The sequence below is a fragment of the Eptesicus fuscus genome, chromosome 12 (genome assembly GCF_027574615.1).
Source record: "Eptesicus fuscus isolate TK198812 chromosome 12, DD_ASM_mEF_20220401, whole genome shotgun sequence".
Classification (NCBI taxonomy): domain Eukaryota; kingdom Metazoa; phylum Chordata; class Mammalia; order Chiroptera; family Vespertilionidae; genus Eptesicus; species Eptesicus fuscus.
In genome coordinates, this window is record NC_072484.1 from 68714961 (window position 1) to 68734269 (window position 19309).

At 39.0% G+C, this 19309-nt stretch overlaps 1 protein-coding gene across 1 annotated transcript in view; it reads right to left on the reverse strand.

Moving 5' to 3' along the window:
* Positions 1 to 19309, reverse strand: part of STK4 (serine/threonine kinase 4) — a 96150-nt gene that overhangs the window by 69189 nt on the left and 7652 nt on the right. The window contains exons 3-7 of the mRNA XM_054723781.1: positions 12751 to 12879; positions 10293 to 10407; positions 6985 to 7149; positions 3030 to 3197; positions 743 to 880 (exon numbers count right to left, since the gene is read on the reverse strand). Of these exons, the coding sequence (XP_054579756.1) occupies positions 743 to 880; positions 3030 to 3197; positions 6985 to 7149; positions 10293 to 10407; positions 12751 to 12879 (715 nt within the window). The remainder of the gene's footprint in view (positions 1 to 742; positions 881 to 3029; positions 3198 to 6984; positions 7150 to 10292; positions 10408 to 12750; positions 12880 to 19309) is intronic.

The window sequence follows — 19309 nt, forward strand, 5'->3', positions numbered from 1 at the left end:
ATCTAAATTCTTTCATGATGATAGGTACAGGTCTCTAACTATTTCATTATGCCTGTGAGTTGAGTAAGGCTGGAACATTTCTATATTGATAAATGTTATTTTATTATAAATTGTTATCTTTATATGTCTCCATTATATCATAGACATTACACTGATTCTTTTAAAATTATGGGCATAAACAAGTTTATTATCTATGAGTTTCATTCCAGAAGAGTAATGAGTGTTAAAAAAATACATATATATAGGTTGTCCCAAAAAATGTGTACACTTTGAATAATTATAAAGGCAGTGCTTATTAAAAACCATTTCATTTTCAAATTAAGCTATTAGCTGTTAAAGTGTGTATACATTTTTTTTGGAACACCTTGTATATATGGGGACTGATAAGGTTGAAAACTATTGGCCTAGCATAATAATAACAGCAAATATTTGTTAAATCTATATCGTACTATCTATAATATGTATAAAGCATTGTTCAAAGTTATACATATTATATCATTTAATCTTCAGGTGCTCACTAAATGTCAATTCCCATTCTCTAATCCCATAGGAGCCCTATATTTTCTTGCCATATTGTCTTGTTCAATGACTTAACATTCTTTTCTATGTCTTTTTGACTCCTGAGAAGCAGGAAATGTCTTATACTTCTTTCCCATCTCCACACAGGTGTAGGTGGGTTAAAAGCATCTTTTGGTTAGCATGTGAATGAAATACAGAGGGAGCACCTCAGGGTGATTCATACCTGTAGGAGTTGAGTGGCTGTGGCTCTATGCTCAGGGCTCTTTACAAGACACTGCTTCACAAAATCCATGAAGCTATCTGACCATAGTTCTGGCTTTCGGAATGTGGGAGGAGGGTTGGTAGGAATCATAAAGATTGCCTGGTTAAAAAAAAAAAGGTAAAATAAAAGTGATGCTTCAATAAAAATGTAACTGGAAATACATTTGAAGTTTGATAAAATGAGTTTTCTCTGATCCACTAAAGAGCCCACCCAAATTCCAACAAAAGTCTAAGTATTCAAAGTAAGAAGTATGACAATGATAAAGAACGTGATATAAATCACTCTCTCTTTCCCCTTCCCTGCCCTCACCTTCTCCCTCTTTCATATGCATCCTTGTCCCCCAAACCTCACAATATCTACCAAACTTTTTAAAAATACGTATTTTAAAATTGATTTTTAGAGAGAGAGCAAGGGAGAGACAGAGAGAGAAACACTGATGTACCGGGGATCGAGCCTGCAACCCAGGCATGTGCCCTGACCAGGAAATGACCCCACCAAGCTTTTTATAATTTTTGTTAACCACAGTACATTGCCTTTCAAAGTAAAAAGGCAAGATCTAAGAGCATCAATATCCTAAAGATAAAACCTCAACCGCAGAGCTGTCAAATTTCCGTCCTTCCTAAAGGTTACCACCACCACTGGCTATAACTAGTTACTGCAAGAAGACCATCAACTCAGAAGTCCCCAAAATCATAAGGGATTCATTCCCTTTCAAACCAAGCCAAATCAACATACTTAAAAAAATTGGCCCACTACACTGTAGTTAATTGAGTTTCCACTAAAAGAGCCACAGTTTAAAAAAATAAATAAAACTCTCTGCAATAATCAGCTGAAATTATAGTCTTTAAATCTAAAAATATAACCAGTAAATAGTCCTACCCTTCCCTACTTCTGCACCTCCCAAAAAAGAGGGGAGCTTATCTTGGGGCCCATGAATACTTTTTAAAAAAACTGGTAAGTCTTTCAATAGAAGAACTAATTGATCGGGACTGAGCGAGATGGGCAAGACACACCTGGAGCCCTCCCCCAGTCCCTCCCTGGCCGATTGTGCACCGGTGGGGTCCCTCAGCCAGTCCTGCACCCTCTCGCAATCCAGGACCCATCAGGGGATGTTGGAGAGCTGGTTTGAGCCGGATCCCGCAGGCCACTCCCCTTTGGAGGGCACCAGATGCAGGGCTCATGGCGGGCAAGCTTTGCGGCGGCTGCGGCAGCAAGAGCCTCTTCCTATTGGGACTGATTGGGACTGACTGGGCGCGAGCTCATGGCAGGCACATTGGGACCAGGATGAGCAGGAGCGGCAGATAGGAGCTGCAGGTGGCATTGGACTGCGGGTTTTGGCCCGATCCCTGCAGGCCACCCAGAGGGACCCCACCCATGCACAAATCTGTGCACCGGGCCTCTAGTAAAGACTATAAAGCCCAAGGAAGGGTTGAGGTCTTATAACAGTGCTGTGGTGAGGGGTCCTGTGGGCGGTGGTGGTAATGCCTGGAAGCCCCTTAGGGTGTTTTGGTGGAGAGTAAATCTATGGGTCCTTAACACTCTAGAAGTAGATGGAGGGTGGCGAGTACAGAGCCTCCAGATGGAGAGGGTGGTGATCTACAAACCAAAACTTACAAACTTAAATGCCTGCAAGGGCCAGGCAGGAAAAAGACAACACACAAACCAGGCTGGGTGTTAGTCACAGGAGTTCAAAAAAATAGTTTGCTTTCCTCTTACTACTACTATAAGACAAATCATACTATAAGACAAATCGTACTATAAGACAAATCATACTATAAGACAAATCGTACTATAAGACAAATCGTACTATAAGACAAACGTTAGAGAAAACACTGCAGTATGTGACAACTGATACTTGGTAGACAGGGAATTGTGGAGACTGATGAAGTGGAAGCCCATGCCTGTATAAAGGAGAAGACCACTACTCAGCACCAGTTAATGTCACGTTAAAATGTGAGCAGCTAAACTAAAAAATACACATTGCACAAGTCACACCAAGCATTTCTGTGGCCCATGTCCTGCCTTGGGCTATCGATACACAGCCTTTGGAATGAAGAGGGGTAAATTATACTTTAATTAATTAGAGACTACAACTGGTGGAAGTGTATCATCTGGAGTCCAGGCTAACATTTAATAACATATAATTAATTCATTTATTATTTGGTACCTAACCAAGTAAGTCATTTAACTAACTTTCTAATGATGACCAGTAACTAACCACCCCACTGGTTTCCATCCATTTCCTTACCCTCATTGGATGGATATCAGCGTATGGGGGCTTCCCTTCAGCCATTTCTATGGCAGTTATTCCCAATGACCAGATGTCTGCCACGCAGTTGTACCCAATTTCCTGAATCACTTCTGGAGCCATCCAAAATGGTGTTCCTATGACTGTATTTCGCTTGGCCATAGTATCCTAAAATAGAAAGGAGAGAGACCAACACTAAGCATCAAAACTATGAAGAGAAAGAGACTTTTTCAACAATAAGAAATATCTTACACCTGAAATACATATAAAAACCATATTCAAGGCATGACCAAGCAGGTCACAAAGAAATGCAAATAACCTAGAGACATAATAGATTCTCAGTCAGTTACTAAAACACAAAAAATAATAATCAATCAATAAAATAAGATAGACAAAAATTTAAAAGATTACTAAAAACCAATGTTGACAATAGTGTAAAAGTTATGCACCAAAGTACACTGTTACTGGAATATAAATTGGTACAACTTTTAGTAGGCAATTTGGCAATAATTATTAAACTTAAATGTCCATATCCTTTTACCCAAGTCTATTTCTGGAGATGTATCTCGGCACCCCAAAATATATAGGGCAAGTAGGTTTATAGTTGTGAGTATATGAAACAGTTTATTCTTGTATTGTTATTTACTAATTATTGTATAATTTTCCATATGAACAACTGTAAATCTACTTTTGCCCCACCCTGTATGCACAAGTATTGTAGGAATATTGGTAATATGGGGAGGGGGAAGAAAAAGGAAATAACCCAAAAGACCATCTAAAGAGGGTAAGTTAAAAACAATAAATATCCATACAATGAAATACTACATTTAAAAAAAAGAGATAAAAACATTTTTCTGGCATGAAAAAAATGTACAAGGTATATTGTGAAGCAAAAAAATAAATAAATAAATAAATTAGGTTACAAAATTAGATATAATATAGCCTTTTTGTAAAAGAAAAATAATGGAACAACAACCAATAATAATAAATATTGTTCTATGGATAGCAAAACAAACAAACAAAAATCTCAAGTAACATGCATCAAACTATTAACAATTGTATCTAGAAGTTAGAAACACTTAAGACTTCTTTCCATCCCTATACTTCTATAATACTCTATGGTTTTGTTTTGTTTTGTTTTTTATTGATTTTTTTACAGAGAGAAAGGGAGAGGGATAGAGAGCCAGAAACAACGATGAGAGAGAAACACCGACCAGCTGCCTCCTGCACACCCCCCACCGGGGATGTGCCCGCAACCAATGCACATGCCCTTGACCGGAATCGAACCTGGGACCCTTCAGTCCGCAGATCGACGCTCTATCCACTGAGCCAAACCGGTTTCGGCAACACTCTATGGTTTACATGAGGATGTATTACATGTGCAATAAGAAAATTAAATAAAGAAAATTACATATGCATATATGTGTGTACATATAGTATTTTAAATATACATTTTATATAATTTATACATATTTTTATATAATATATACTCATATATAAAGTCTTAGTTTGGGGATTAAAGAAGGTTATATAGAGACTAGAGGCCCAGTGCATCAAATTCGTACACAGGGGGTCCTCTCAGCCCAGCCTGTACCCTCTCACAATCCTGGACCACTGGCTCCTAATCGCTCACCTGCCTGCCTGCCTGGGAGCCCTTAACTGCTCCCCCCACCCCCGCCGGCCTGATTGCCCCTCACTGCCTCCCCTGCCAGCCGGGTCGCCCCTAACTGCCCCCTGCTGCCAGCCAGGTTGCCCCCAACTGCCCTCTCCCTGCCAGCCTGGCCACTCCTAAATTCCCCCCGACTGGCCTGGTCACCCCTTACTGCCCCCCCTGCCAGCCTGGTCACCCCCAATTGCCCCCCTCTGCCAGCCTGGTTGCCCCTAACTCCCCCCCCCCCGCCCACCGGCCTGGTCCCTCCAACTGCCCCTCATACTGGCCTGGTCGCCCCCAAATGCACCCCCCCCTGCCCGCCTGGTCACCCCTAACTGCCCTCCCGCCGGCCTGGTTGCCTCTTACTGCCCCCACTGACGGCCTGGTCGCCCCCAACTGCCCCCCCTGCTGGCCTGGTTACCCCCAACTGCCCCCCCCTGCCGCCTGCCTGCTGTTCAGTTGTTTGGTCATCCCTCATTAACCTCCTGCTGGCCTGGTTGTAGGCAGCCATCTTGTGAAAGCCTGATGGTCAATTTGCATATTACCTCTTTATTATATAGGAAGGATAGTACAAATGGGCAAATAACCACTTGCATATTTCCCCAGAGAGGCACGGCCCTAATGAAAGAAAACTTTTCTAGAATTCCTGCATTTTAGGAAGAGAAGGATTTTAAACAACTAAATATGTAACAGGACTTCCCAACATCATCACTCTACTCCTTCTGGAATTCCTGTAGCTTAAGTTAGGTTATGCCAGTGGGAGCAAATGATAGGTAAAATTTTCTATCTCACTTTGTCAGTCCTATGCAAAAAATTAACATAGGAGCTATTTTACTGCTTAGTCATTTCCTTTGCTCTGAAACTTAAAATTTGCAGGGGTATTTTCAAATGGTGATAGTCAAAGTTGTTTTCAAGGATTATAACTAGAAATGAGTATTTGGATAACTGTAAATTTTTTGAAAATTAAGAGTAATGTGTAGATACTAAACCAACTAGATCAATAGGAAATATTAACTCCAGAAACAAGCTAACATGTTCCAGGTAGATTTAAATTTAAAAAAAATTAAAACTGTACATAATACTAGCTCTAAAAAAAAATCAAACAAACAAAATATACCTATATAGTCTACCACCCAAGAAAACTATTTAATATATAACTTTGTTGCAAATTTTAGTATACATCTGTCCAAAACTGTTTTTATTTTTCTACATATACTTCACATATATGCGTGTATTTTACAAAATCAGATCACTCTAGACTTCCTATTTGGAAAAATGGGTTTTTTCATTGCCATGCACTGGGGTGGGACAGAAGGAAAATCAAGAGACTGTATCCTGGAATCAAATGAGGACAGTGTTTTCAGTAACTGCCAACTGCTACCTGAAGGCTCAATGAGAAGACATTATGACTTATTCAAGGAAAGCAGTTTGAATTTAATTTTTCTTCCTTTATAAATATAAGGATGCAGCCCAACAGAATTTAAACTTCTACTCTGTCATTTCTTGCTTTAGATTTAATTTAATTTTATTATTTTTTGGTTTTTTGTTAATCCTCACTCGAGGATGTTTTTCCATTTATTTCTAGAGAGAGTGAAAGGGAGGGGGGAGAGACAGAGAGAGCGAGAGAAACATCGATGTGAGAGAGACACATCGATTGGTTGCCTCCCACACACACCCCAAGCAGGGCCAGGGATGAGCCTGCAACTGAGGTATGTGCCCTTGGCAGAAATCAAACCTGGGACCCCTCAGTTGGCCGGCTAACGCTCTACCCACTGAGCCAAACCGCCTAGGGCTAGATTTTATTTTTATCAAAGTAAATCAAACTTTAACTATGGGACCTGAATCCCAGGAAAGGATCTAAAATAATCTACTAGCTCTTTGGTAATCTATTAGTACATTCTATGACTTTTTTACTAATACAATTAAATCAAGTATTATATTTTAAAAACAAATAAGAATTCCTTCTCAGGACAGAGCTGAAAGTTACCAGTATAAGTAAAATACTTTTGTGTGTGTTAATTCTCACCCGAGGATATTTTTTCCATTGATTTTTAGAGAGAGTGGAGGAGGGAGGGAGGGAGGGAGGAAAAGAGGAAGGAAAAGAGGAGGAGAGAGAGAATCATTAATGTGAGAAAGATACATCGATTGGTTGCCTCCCGTACTCGCCCCAGACCTGAGCTGGGGATTGAATCTGCAATCTAGGTACATGCCCTTGACCAGGAACCTGCAACCCTTTGGTGCGTAGGCCAACACGCTAACCACTGAACACCATTGGCCAGAACAACAAGTAACAGTTTTACTTACTGTAAGTTGACCTGCTACCCCAAAATCTGCAAGTTTTGCATGTCCTTCTGTATTTAGCAAAATATTTCCTGCCTTGATATCTCGGTGTATTTTTCTCATAAAATGAAGGTATTCCAGTCCCTTAAGCGTTGATTGTAATATTGTAGCTATTTCATCTTCTGTTAACTAAAAAAGAATGAGAAATCAAAATCCTTTAGTTTACATCAGGACATTTGAAAAAGGAAAAAAAAAATCCAAACTCCTTTCCTAGAATATAAATATAAGATCGTATTCAGCCTGTAAACAGCATTTGACAGCAATACCACTGCTACACTAACAACTCCCAAAGTTATATATTTCCAGCCCAGATCTCTTCCCAAATACGAGATTCATATATCTGCCTACACAATATCTCCAATGAATACCTAACAAGAATCATAAGCATAATATATCAAACTCAAAATTCTTTATTTCTGCCACTACTCTACCCCTCTCCTTACCACCCACCCAACCTACTCTGCTCTTCCCAGCCTCCTCTCTCTCAGTAAAAGGCAATTTCATTCTTTCAGTTGTTCTGCCCCAAAACCTTGAGGCCATTCTTGGCTTTTCTCTGTCTTCAAAATATATCCAAACGTATCCTCTGTAATCATCCTGGTCCAAGCCACCATGAAGTCCTGCCTGAACTATCCTAATAATTTCCTAACCAGTCTCATTGCTTCTGCCCTTGACCCTCTGCAATGTATTTTCCACACAGAAGCCAGAAAGTTTGATAACTAGGTTAAGTCACACTTCTAAAGAAGTAGAACCAAGACTAAAAGTTAGGTCTTTCTATTCCCAAATCCCATATTTTCTGCACCACAGTATACTCCCTTCTGAGTGTGAGTTGCTTGTCATAAGGGGAACTGAGTGAGAACTTGTGGGTTGATTTTGTTTAGAACTGGGACTGATCAGATAAGTGCTCATCATTCAAGAAGTAATTTTTTCAGGACCCTACTGTGTGTCAGGTGGCTTTCTCGGTGCTGGGGATATAGTAGTCAACAGATCAAAGACATTTTTAAATGCAGAGTATGTTTCCAATAGGGAAGACGTTACATAAATAGGTACATAAATAATGTATAATATGTCAGATGGTGATAATGCTGCATTATACCAATTAGGTAGGATAAAGGAATAGAGAATGAAGATGTAAGCCAGATCTGCTCAAAACCCCAATGGCTTCCTCAGTCACTCCAAACGAAAGCCAGTCCTCACCAAGGTCTTACATGACCTGGTACCTGGTTCCCAGCTACCACTCTCTACCATGCTCTTTCTGTCTTAACCATGTAGGCTTCCTTGATGTTCCTCGAACGCTCTGAGCACACTCCCACTTCTGGGCTTTCTCACCTGCTGTTCTCTCTGCCTACAATGCTCTTCATCTAGATTTCTGTATGACTTGCTCCCTTACTTACTCTCTCTGTCTCTGAAAACCAGAGAGGCCTTCCCTAGCTCCCTCCATTCCTAGATGGTTTATTGCAGGGGCCCTCAAACTTTTTAAACAGGGGGCCAGGTCACTGTCCCTCAGACGGTTGGAGGGCCGGACTATAGTTTAAAAAAAACTATGAACAAATTCCTATGCACACTGCACATATCTTATTTTGAAGTAAAAAAAAAAACAAAACGGCAAAAACACCCACATGTGGCCCGCGGGCCGTAGTTTGAGGACGCCTGGTTTATTCTCTATTCCTTTATCCTACCTTATTGGTATAATGCAGCATTATCACCATCTGACATATTATACATTATTTATGTACCTATTTATGTAACGTCTTCCCTATTGGAAACATACTCTGCATTTAAAAATGTCTTTGATCTGTTGACTACTATATCCCCAGCACCGAGAAAGCCACCTGACACACAGTAGGGTCCTGAAAAAAATATTTCTTGAATGATGAGCACTTACCTGATCAGTCCCAGTTCTAAACAAAATCAACCCACAAGTTCTCACTCAGTTCCCCTTATGACAAGCAACTCACACTCAGAAGGGAGTATACTGTGGCGTAAAAAAAAGTATGGGATTTGAGAATAGAAAGATCTAACTTTTAGTATTGGCTCTACTTTTTTAGCTGTGTGACTTAACCTAGTTATCAAACTTCTCTTAGTCTCAGTTTCTCAACCTATGAAATAAAAAATATCACCTTTCTTCAAGAGTGTCATGAAATTGAAATGATATAAGGTATGTTAGAATCCAGTAACTACTACACTATCAACCCATCAATAAATATTTAAGAAGCATCTATTATGAGCTAGGCACTATGCTAATAATATTAGAAATAGCTAACAATTACTAAGCATTTGTTCTATACTAGCCACTATTTTTGTAATCTCATTTAATCCTTACAATTAACAAATGAGGTGTGTACTATTATTATCATCACCATTTTATAGATGAAGCTGAAGCACAAATTAAGTAATTTGTGCCAAAGGTCACAGAGCTAATAAATGATAGAGCTTGCACTCAAGTCCAAGCAAAGACTATTGGCAAGGAAGCAAGCTAGAGTTTGGGGAACCTTCTGTGGCCAAAAAGGACAAAGCTCATCACTTGTTTCCTGGCCCCTTATTCTAAACAGCTGAGCTAATCGCTATGGTAGCGCTGCCCAAAAGAAATATATATGAGCCACAAATAAAACTTTTCATTTTCTAGTAGCCACATTTAAAAAAGAAAATAACAAGCAAAATTAATTTTGATAATATATTTTACTTAACCATACATGTCCAAAATATATTACCATTCCAAACATTAGTTCAATATAAAAAATTATATACTTTTTACATTATTTTTGGTAATAATTCTTCCAAATCTGGTGTGTATTTGATACTTACAACACATTTCAAAACAGACAAGCCATATTTCAAGTCCTCAATAATCGTATGTGCCTAGTGACTATCATGTAATCACAGTAATAGCAAATAATATTTCACAGAAAGTATTCTCTTATTAATAGGATGCAGAGGAAGTTAATCTGTGAACATTATGGGGAGGAGAAGAAAAATAACTCCAAATTGAAACATTTAAAATTTATTGTTTAACCACTAGCTAGTCAGTTTTTCCCCAGTATGAAATAAGCAAAGCATGTAAATATAACTGGGTTGGGCTGGTGTCAAAACTTCCACATTTAAGAGACATTAAAGAGCAAAGGGGGGGGGGGAGTGGAAAAAGCATGGAAAGGGGGAAAAAATCTAGCAGTCATCTCTCTAGATATGGTAGTAGGAGAGCGCACATGAAAAAAAGGAAAAAAAAGAAGATGGCATAAGAGACTAGCTCAGTGGCATTATTCTAGAAGAAAACTTACTGTTTTATTTCGTAATCGAATGATATCAGATACAGAACCAGCCCCACAGTACTCCATAACGATCCACAAGTCTGTGTTCTTAAAATAACTGCCATAATATTTGACTACATGAGGGCTAGAGAGAGAGAGAAAATATAAGTTAGTGGAAAAGCCTTCAAACATCTCTATTAATTCATGCTGTTAAACACCTGAAAATTTCTCTGCTCAAAAGAGCAAGTAGACATATTTATGGTTAAAATGGGCACCCTCCTGATAAGAATGTAAACTAGTATAACTTTTCTGGAGGGCAATAGGTAACAAAAGTGGAAAAAATGTATGGGTCCTTTAACCCACAGCATTTCTAAGTCTACAATTCATTCTAAAAAAAAATTACAGATATTAAAAAAGAAATGATTACTATTGTAGTACTGTTTATAAAACTGATAATTTAGATACCATCTAAATGTCCAACATTAGGGAGTTTAGTTACAGAATACTTGATAATATGAGATTTCCTGTTCTCTCTCTCTCTCTCTCTCTCTCTCTCTCTCTCTCACACACACACACACACACACACACACACACACACACACAGAGTGGCGATTACATGATAGTAAGTATAGTGAAACTCCAAAAAGAGATATGGAAGGATATGTATACCAAGTAGTATTTAACAATGATTATTTCTCCAAGGGGAAAAGTGATTTTATCATCTTCTTTTTATTTGAAATTTTCCTAGATGTCACATGTAGTTTGAGGGGAAAAACAAAAACCCACTACAATCTATTATAAAGAAAAAATTTGGAGTTTCAAGCCTGAAGAGAGATTCCAAACAAGGAATTTCAGAGAAAAATCAAACATTCCATTACAATGAAATAATTTGCCATCTGAGAGCTACCAGCTTTAACTGGCTAGATTATTATCAGGGTTAAATAATGTTGCATAATAACTGAAGATGCTAAAACCAACTGGGCTTCATTAACTCTCAGGATTTCAAGCCCCTTCATCCTTGGGAAATATGCCAATGACAAGGACAGCAGGAAAACCCCCCACATAAGTGAATATTAATGAAGAAATGGATGAACAAGTCTTTTAAGGTACATATAACCACACTTGCTCACACCTCCCTAAATTCCTATTTACAGCCTCTACGAGGCAATTACTGTCAGGTACTTCCTGTTGGAATATGTTCTATACATCTTATATTTTCAGCTAGATTTTCCTGTACATTTATATGCCTGGCCTGTCCAATCAGTCTACTCCCAGAGGATGAGAACTCAGCCCTGTATTTCTTTGTATTCCCTACAGTACTTAGCACAGAGTAGGCTCTTCAAAATACCTCTTCTCTAATTACAGACATTTGTATACCCTGTTTGGAACACAGCTCGCGTAGTCGCTCAAAAGCGGCAAAGTCTCAATTTGTCAACTGGAAAGAGCTCCCATAATATATCTTACGGAGGAGGAAAAGCAACCCTGATACCTTACTTTGGTCAAGACAATCAAGAAATACGAGGTTTTTATCTCATGTAGAGTAACCACAGGTGTACAGAGAATAAAAGAAAGAGAGGGAGGGAGAAGAGATATGACTGCATTCACGAGTCTGGAGACTTAAGGGCTTCAGGGCAAATTTCCTAGCAGGTAGCTCCCCCTGTCCTAATGTTGAAGCTTTACAAAAAAAAGGGGGAGGAGGGAGGCGGGGGGACAGTACCAAGTTGATCTGCTGACCAAAAGAGCTTTGGAAGAATGAATGCAGCTTCAAGTGCAAGACTTTCTCATTCCCCTTTCAACTCCCTAGAGCTGGCACTGCCCCTAAGTTTGCGTTTCTCTCAAATCTAAACAGAACTGGGGAAGCCTGCTCCATCACTGTGACCACCCATGTTGTCACGGAATTTCAGAGCAAACCACGTGCTTTTCTGCGGTCGCCTGTTGGCCTGACTTCCTGCTACAGCATTTGACAAATCTTAGTTCCTCAAAAATAACATATTTAGCTACTCTTAGCTTGAATAATTTCTTCAAGATATAAAGAAAGGACCAATAAGACAGAAATAAGTGTTCTCTTTTAACATATCTATCTGTATATCCTAAGGTTTCTAAAGCTAAAAAGCATTGAATTATCTCTTCTTAACTGTCTCTGGAGAAATGTTTTCTCAATAGGAAGTAAGAGATCATTATTTAAAAAAAAAAAAAGCTAGCGCCACCTTCTCCCTCTTCGACTCTTCCTAGTTTTGAAAAGGGCTTACTGAAAAAACAAAACAGAAAACTATGCAGAAATAGAAACTATAAAAGTTTAGCTACAAAAACACAAACTTTTTCATTATATTTTTTTCTGGAAAAAAAACAAACACATGCATAGTGATTCCATTAAGTGCTCCCTTCTGTAAAACATCTAAGTAAATGCACTCTAGGCATCAAACTATTTAAATGATCACAGCAAATTCAAAACCGTGTTCTCTCCAGAGTTAATACCACATGCCTTTACCTGTCACATTGCTGCATTATAGAGATTTCTTTGATTATCTCCTGCAGGTCTGATTCCACAGGAACTTGCTTAATAGCCACAATCTGTCCTGTCTCTTTATGAATAGCTTTGTATACGCTGCCATAGGACCTATAATTGGAGGAAGGAGAACATTTATTAAAGTCACAAGCCAAGAGATAAATGTGGTAAACATAAGCAACTTCCAGTTCTAATTTATATGCCTAAGTACCTAATACATGTATACTTAGCTCTACATAGCTAAAGTACGTTGCGGGGAGGGCGGGGGGAGACGGGGATGCCATTAAGAAAACTACCATAAAATGGCATCTTAAAAACTTGACATTTAAATTGTACTAAATGTGTTAGGATGAAATAATTATTATAGTATCTACCATTTCATGTCTGATGTCTGTCAAAAACTGTATCATCTCAGTTCATCCATACACACACACACACACACACACACACACCAATGAAAAAGGGGCCATTATCCCTATTACACAGGTAAATGTGAAAAGACTCAGAGGGACTACATGACTTGGCCAAGGTCACACATAAGTGATAAATAAATGGTCAGTCCAGAATTTGAATCCAGTTGTGACTGAATACAAAGCCTTAGCTCGCTCCACATTTATACTGGGTCACAAACTGGAGGTCTTTGTTTCCTTGTGCTCACTCTAGTACTGAGTTTTTCATTCCTTGCTCCTTTTACTTGCAATAAAATTCAAAACATTATGGAAATGAATTAAGGTCTAAGTCTCTTTAAATGCTAGTATCAGGTGAACACAGCATATAAAGATTCTTTTTGCCTTTTACTCCATCTTCTCTTAAGAGCTTATAATGAAAATAAATAAAAAGCATATATATATTCACTCAATTTGGAGGCTAAAAGAGTATTAGATTTAGAATCTAGAGACCTAGTCCTATCACCACCACATTTACAGACATAGTTTTAATTTTTAACCATGTTATGCCTCAATTTTCTCATCTGTAAAATGACAATAATACAAACTACTTTACAAGATAACTGTAATGGTCAAATGACATACCATCATCACCTTAAATATGTTATAGCTTCATTGAAATTCTGATGGCTGTCAGTGAAATAATGAGTAAACTGTCTTTCCCGTTTCCCAAATATACCTGCTTCTTCATAATGTCTTGGTGAGAAAAGATCAAAATAACAGTGCAACCTGTATCAAAATAGCTGAGTGCTCTAAGCTGCCAAAATGGTACTCAATATTCATTTCAACGTGTTTGTTTTTAAAAATCTATGCAGAGCATATAAAAAATTTCTACTCCATCAGAACCCTTTCCATTGGCAAAACTACTATAGTGATCCTTAAGCGTTACATAAGCTTTTTATTTCCCTCAAGAGTAAAGCAACCACTGACCATGTGGAGACCTTTCTTCCTCTGATTTGTTAGGGTGGTGAACACCTTTTCCCAGGGGATAAAGCCAGTCAGAATAATCCTATTTCCTTCAGCCAATGACCTAGTTCTGACCAATGAAATTTGAGGGGAATTCTGCTGAAGGGTTTCTGGGTAAGACTTTCTTCCCAAGTAAGAGAGAAGCACACAAGGCCCATTTTTACTTGCTACTTCCTTTCCTGCTTTGGTTACTGTCATGTGAGGCATGATGCTTGAAACTAATGTGGTCATCTTGAGATGATAATTACACAAATGCTAAACCATTATTCAAGCCAATTAGCCATTCTGGAATCTTTCACTCCCAGATTTATTATACTTAGTTATTAAATGCCCTTATTGGTTAGCCACTGTCCGTGGGGTATTCTGTCACTTTCAGCCAAAGTTATTCTTGATATGCTAATTCCCATCTGTGTGAAAATGCCTTTATTTCACCTTCATTCAGGAATGACTTTTGCTGGACACAGAATTCTTCTTTGACAATAGCTTTCCCTCAGCATTTTTACTGCAATTTTCCAGTTTCTATTGTTGTTTAGAAGTCAGCTATCATCAGATTATCAATTTTTCACAGGTAATCTCTCTGTACCTTTTAAGATTTCCTCTTCATCTTTTAACATTCTAAGATTTTACTAGCAGTCGATTTATTTAGCATTTCATAAACTTCTTCAATCTGAAAGCACAAGTCTTTCTTCAAGTCTAGAGAATTCTCAGCATTATCTCTTTATTTTCTCTTTATCTCTTCTAATATATCCTTCTAGAATTACTCTTGGACCTGTATTAGACTTTCTCAATCCATGCTGTCTTCTTGGTTTCTAACACTGTATTTCTCTGTCCTGCATTTTGTGATTGGTTCCACTTCTCTCTTCCAATTCACAAATTCTCTCTTCAGCTTCTCTAGTTTACTGTTTATCCAATTTATCAGGCCTTTAGAACTTCTATAATTGTAGTTTTCATTGTCCAAGATTCCCAACTTTTTATTATTCAATGGGGCTGGCTGGCTGTTCATGTTAATAATCTGGTATTCTTTTAAGGATGTCATTCCCTCTTTTATCTTTTTGAAAATCATAAACAAACATCTTAAGTCTCTTTCCAGACTGCTCCATTATTTCTACGTCCTTGGGTGTAAATTCTCCCATTTGTTAGGTCTGCTGATTATATCATGGCAGTGGATTTGTTTCTATGAGTTTCCTTTTATATTGATTTTTCTCTATATAATGCTCACTGTCATGAGCACTCTATGATGGTTTCATAGTTCCCTCAGCCAGTCATCCTGGCTGTACAATTTAAACCAGATCTCATATTAGAAGTTTGGGAGTTTGGCCCCTCAAGAGACCATACCTGAATGCAGTCCAAGCCCAGTTCCTATCGTCAGACCAGCATCTCCCCTTTTTCTCCAGGCCACAAGTGATACACAAATTTCAGATTTAGTTCATAGATGAAGAGCCTCATCCCAGCCCACAACTTCATGTAGAAAGCCCACCTGCAATCTCTGACAAGGACAGACATGCTTTACCCCTTTCTTACTGTTACAGATATCTTTTCTATCATGGATCCACAGCTGTCTATGTATCCTAATATTTAAAAAATTAATTTTCACTCATTATTCTTATACTAGAGGCCTGGTGTACAAAATTCATGCACGGGGCGGGGGGGGGGGGGGGGGAGCGTGTCCCTCAGCCCAGCCTGCACCTCTCCAATCTGGGACCCCTCGAGGGATGTCCGACCAGGATCGGGCCTAAACGGGCAGTCGGACATCCCTCTCACAATCCAGGACTGCTGGCTCCCAACTGCTCGCCTGCCTACCTGATTGCCCCTAACCGCTTTTGCCTGCCAGCCTGATCACCCCCAAACCACTCCCCTGCCAGCCTGATCAACGCCTAACTGCTCCCCTGCCGGCCCAATTGCCCCTAACTGCCCTCCCCTGAAGGCCTGGTCACCCCTAACTGCTCTCCCCTGCCAGCCTGATTGCCCCTAACTGTCCTCCCCTGCAGGCCTGGTCACCCCCAACTGCCCTCCCCTGCTGGCCCGGTCACCCCTAACTGCCCTCCCTTGCCAATCTGGTTGCCCCTAACTGCCCTCCCCTGCTGGCCTGGTTGCCCCCAACTGCCCTCCCCTGCAGGCTGGTCACCCCCAACTGCCTCTCCTGCTGGCCTGGTCACCCCTAACTGCCCTCTCTTGCCAGCCTGGTCGCCCCCAACTGCCCTCCCCTGCAGGCCTGGTCCCCCCCAACTGCCTTCCCCTGCTGGCCTGATCACCCACAACTGCCCTCCCCTGCTGGCCATCTTGTGTTGGAGTGATGGTCAATTTGCATATTACCTCTTTATTATACAGGCTATTTAAAATGGAAAGGAGAGCTCCATATACTCCCTCAGCAATGTTGACCAGAATACTCTCCATGCTTCCCTATGCTATCTTGGTAGCAAAGAAAACTCTGATAGCTCACATGAGCAATTAAGATACATAATTCTACATACTGCACTTACAGTAATCTAAAGAGGATTTAGAAGGCTTACCAGTAAGCAATCATGCTCACTTATAGGCAAGGCCCTTAAGACCCGAGTCCCTGCAACAGAACCTAAGTGAACTTTAACTGGCAATGATGGTGGGAAGCTCGTGTTTCCCATAAGCCATACAAGGCAAGGATCAATGTAGAAAAACAGAAATATTTGAGGGCAAATTAACCAGGTACAAGTCTTAACATTACCACTCACTAGCTATGAAATCACGTGCAAGATGTTTGAGCCCTAGCTGGTTTGGCTCAGTGGATAGAGCACTAGCCTGGAGACTGAAGGGTCCCGGGTTCGATTCTGGTCAAGGGCACATGCCCAGGTTGTGGGCTCGATCTCCAGTAGGGGGCGTGCCGGAGGCAGCCGATCAATGATTCTCTCTCATCATTTATGTTTCTATCTCTCTCTCTCTCTCTCTCTCCTCCCTTTCTCTCTGAAATCAATAAAAATATATTTAAAAAAAAAAAAAAGATGTTTTTTTGAGTCGCTGTATACACCATTAAGTAAAATAGGAGGGGAAAAACAGTAGGCTCTAATTCAAAGCACTTTCCAAGTGCTGTCCAGTCATGCTGGTCTGGAGCTTTGGCTCCACTGTCCACAGAACCACACAATTTCCTCAAAATGCAGACTGACTGCAGGCTCCAGAATCCAATGTCGTCCTTAAGCCAGAGCTCATTTCACAAGGCACTTGTCAGTGCGAGTTTGCAATCCATTCGTTTTCCAGAACAGTTTAAGGGTGGCATGGCAGTTTGTGTTGAGCAGTAAGTGCAGTTAAGGTCTTCCTTCAGGATTTTGCTGGTTAAATGAGGCTTGATCAAGTTCTTTAGCCATGATGACAGAAATTCAAGTATTTGTGGGAAGAATAACATGGGAAGAAAGACTTGAAGCATTATTTGTTTTGTCCCTGGTAATAATTTTATAGGAAAATTTCCATCGATGAGAATATTCATAGATCTAAAACACAATTAAAAATAAGCATAATTAGGTTAGTTTTTCCTTACATTATCTTCTGTCTGTAGTTTTCTTTTCACATTCTCCAAACCCAATCAATCCAGACAGAGCTCCCTTAAAGAACACATAAATATATTTGAAGACCTAAGATTTAACTTTAATTTGACATGAGAAAATTTGAAAAATGCTTTGGTTGATACAGTTAAAAATAAAATACTAGTTGCCCACTTACTGAGCACTTACTATGTGACAAGCACTGTACTAAGTACTTTACCCCCATTATCTCATGTAATACTCAACCCTAAGAGAGAGATACTAATATCCCCATCTTATAGCTGAGGCTTGTGAAGCTTTAAATATTAAGTAATTTGCCCAAGCTCACTCGTTTATTATGACTAATAAACAACAGAGCAAGGGTTTTAACACAGGTCTGTCTGACTTCAAAGTCTATACCCTTATTGCTGTAACACACTTCTATTAAAAAATGAAAGAAACAAGTCAGATACATAGTCAGTTATGCCTAGCACTCTTTATCGTATTCAGCATAACCTGTGATCGTTGTTAGATTATGGGCCTTAGATTCATTTCTTTGAGGAAAATAGCAAGGATGCCAAGCTAAAGCTGAAAAAGGCAGGCAGGAGATGTAGAGGACAGTTGTTTTCCCATACCTTTAATGCTGCAAAGCCAACTTGCAGTCTTCAGATTTATCTTGCAACTTGTCTTTAAGCAGCACAGATGGTATCATCTTTTACTTTCCTTCTCTGCGGAATTTCGTGCTGGATTCCAAAGAGTATTTTTTCCAACTTACAAAAAGATGATGACTAATGCTTTTTTACAAGGAGGTAATCCATGAAAAACCTATTCCGTGTAATCCAGGATAGGGTTTAACGGGATTATTGAACTATATTGGGAAATAAATGACACTAAACCCCAAAATAATTTAATGACATATAAGACCTGATTTTAAAGAATATACAGTAATTAAAACAATAGACATTCAAAATCAGAACCTAATACTGTAAATAGACATTTTTAAAAGTTAATATTTCAGTTCTTCTCTTAAAACAGTACTCCCAAGAAACTTAAAACACACACACACACACACACACACACACACACACACACACATTTATTTGCTTATATATACAAACTATTTCTGAAGTATACATAAAAAACTGTTACACTGGTTGCTTCTGGGATGTGGAGAGATAGAGGTAGGGGGCAGATTTTTTTCACTGTGTACACTTTTATGCTTTTTGAATTTTGAATAAGAATTACTTACCTATTTAAAAATTAGCAACAACAAAAACTTAAGAAAGGGTATCCCTAATATTTTAATGTTCTTTAATTACAGGAGAATAAATAAACACACACAAAAGAATGAAAAGGATATGTAAAAGTAAAAAAAATATATGATATAACCTTTATATCATGAAAGTCAATAATGGCCACTGGCTATTACTAAATATCATGTCACCAGTACATTATAAACTCATTCACAAATCTGTGTTTCAGGAATTCCACTGGTACCAAACCTGGGATTTTGGATCTTTTAGGAAGTTATAAAACTACTAATAGTTTTTGATTTATTTACTATATTTCACAATGTTGCACTAACTAAAATGGTGAATTCCTTTTTAAAATTGAAACAAATTATTACATTTCAATTAGAAG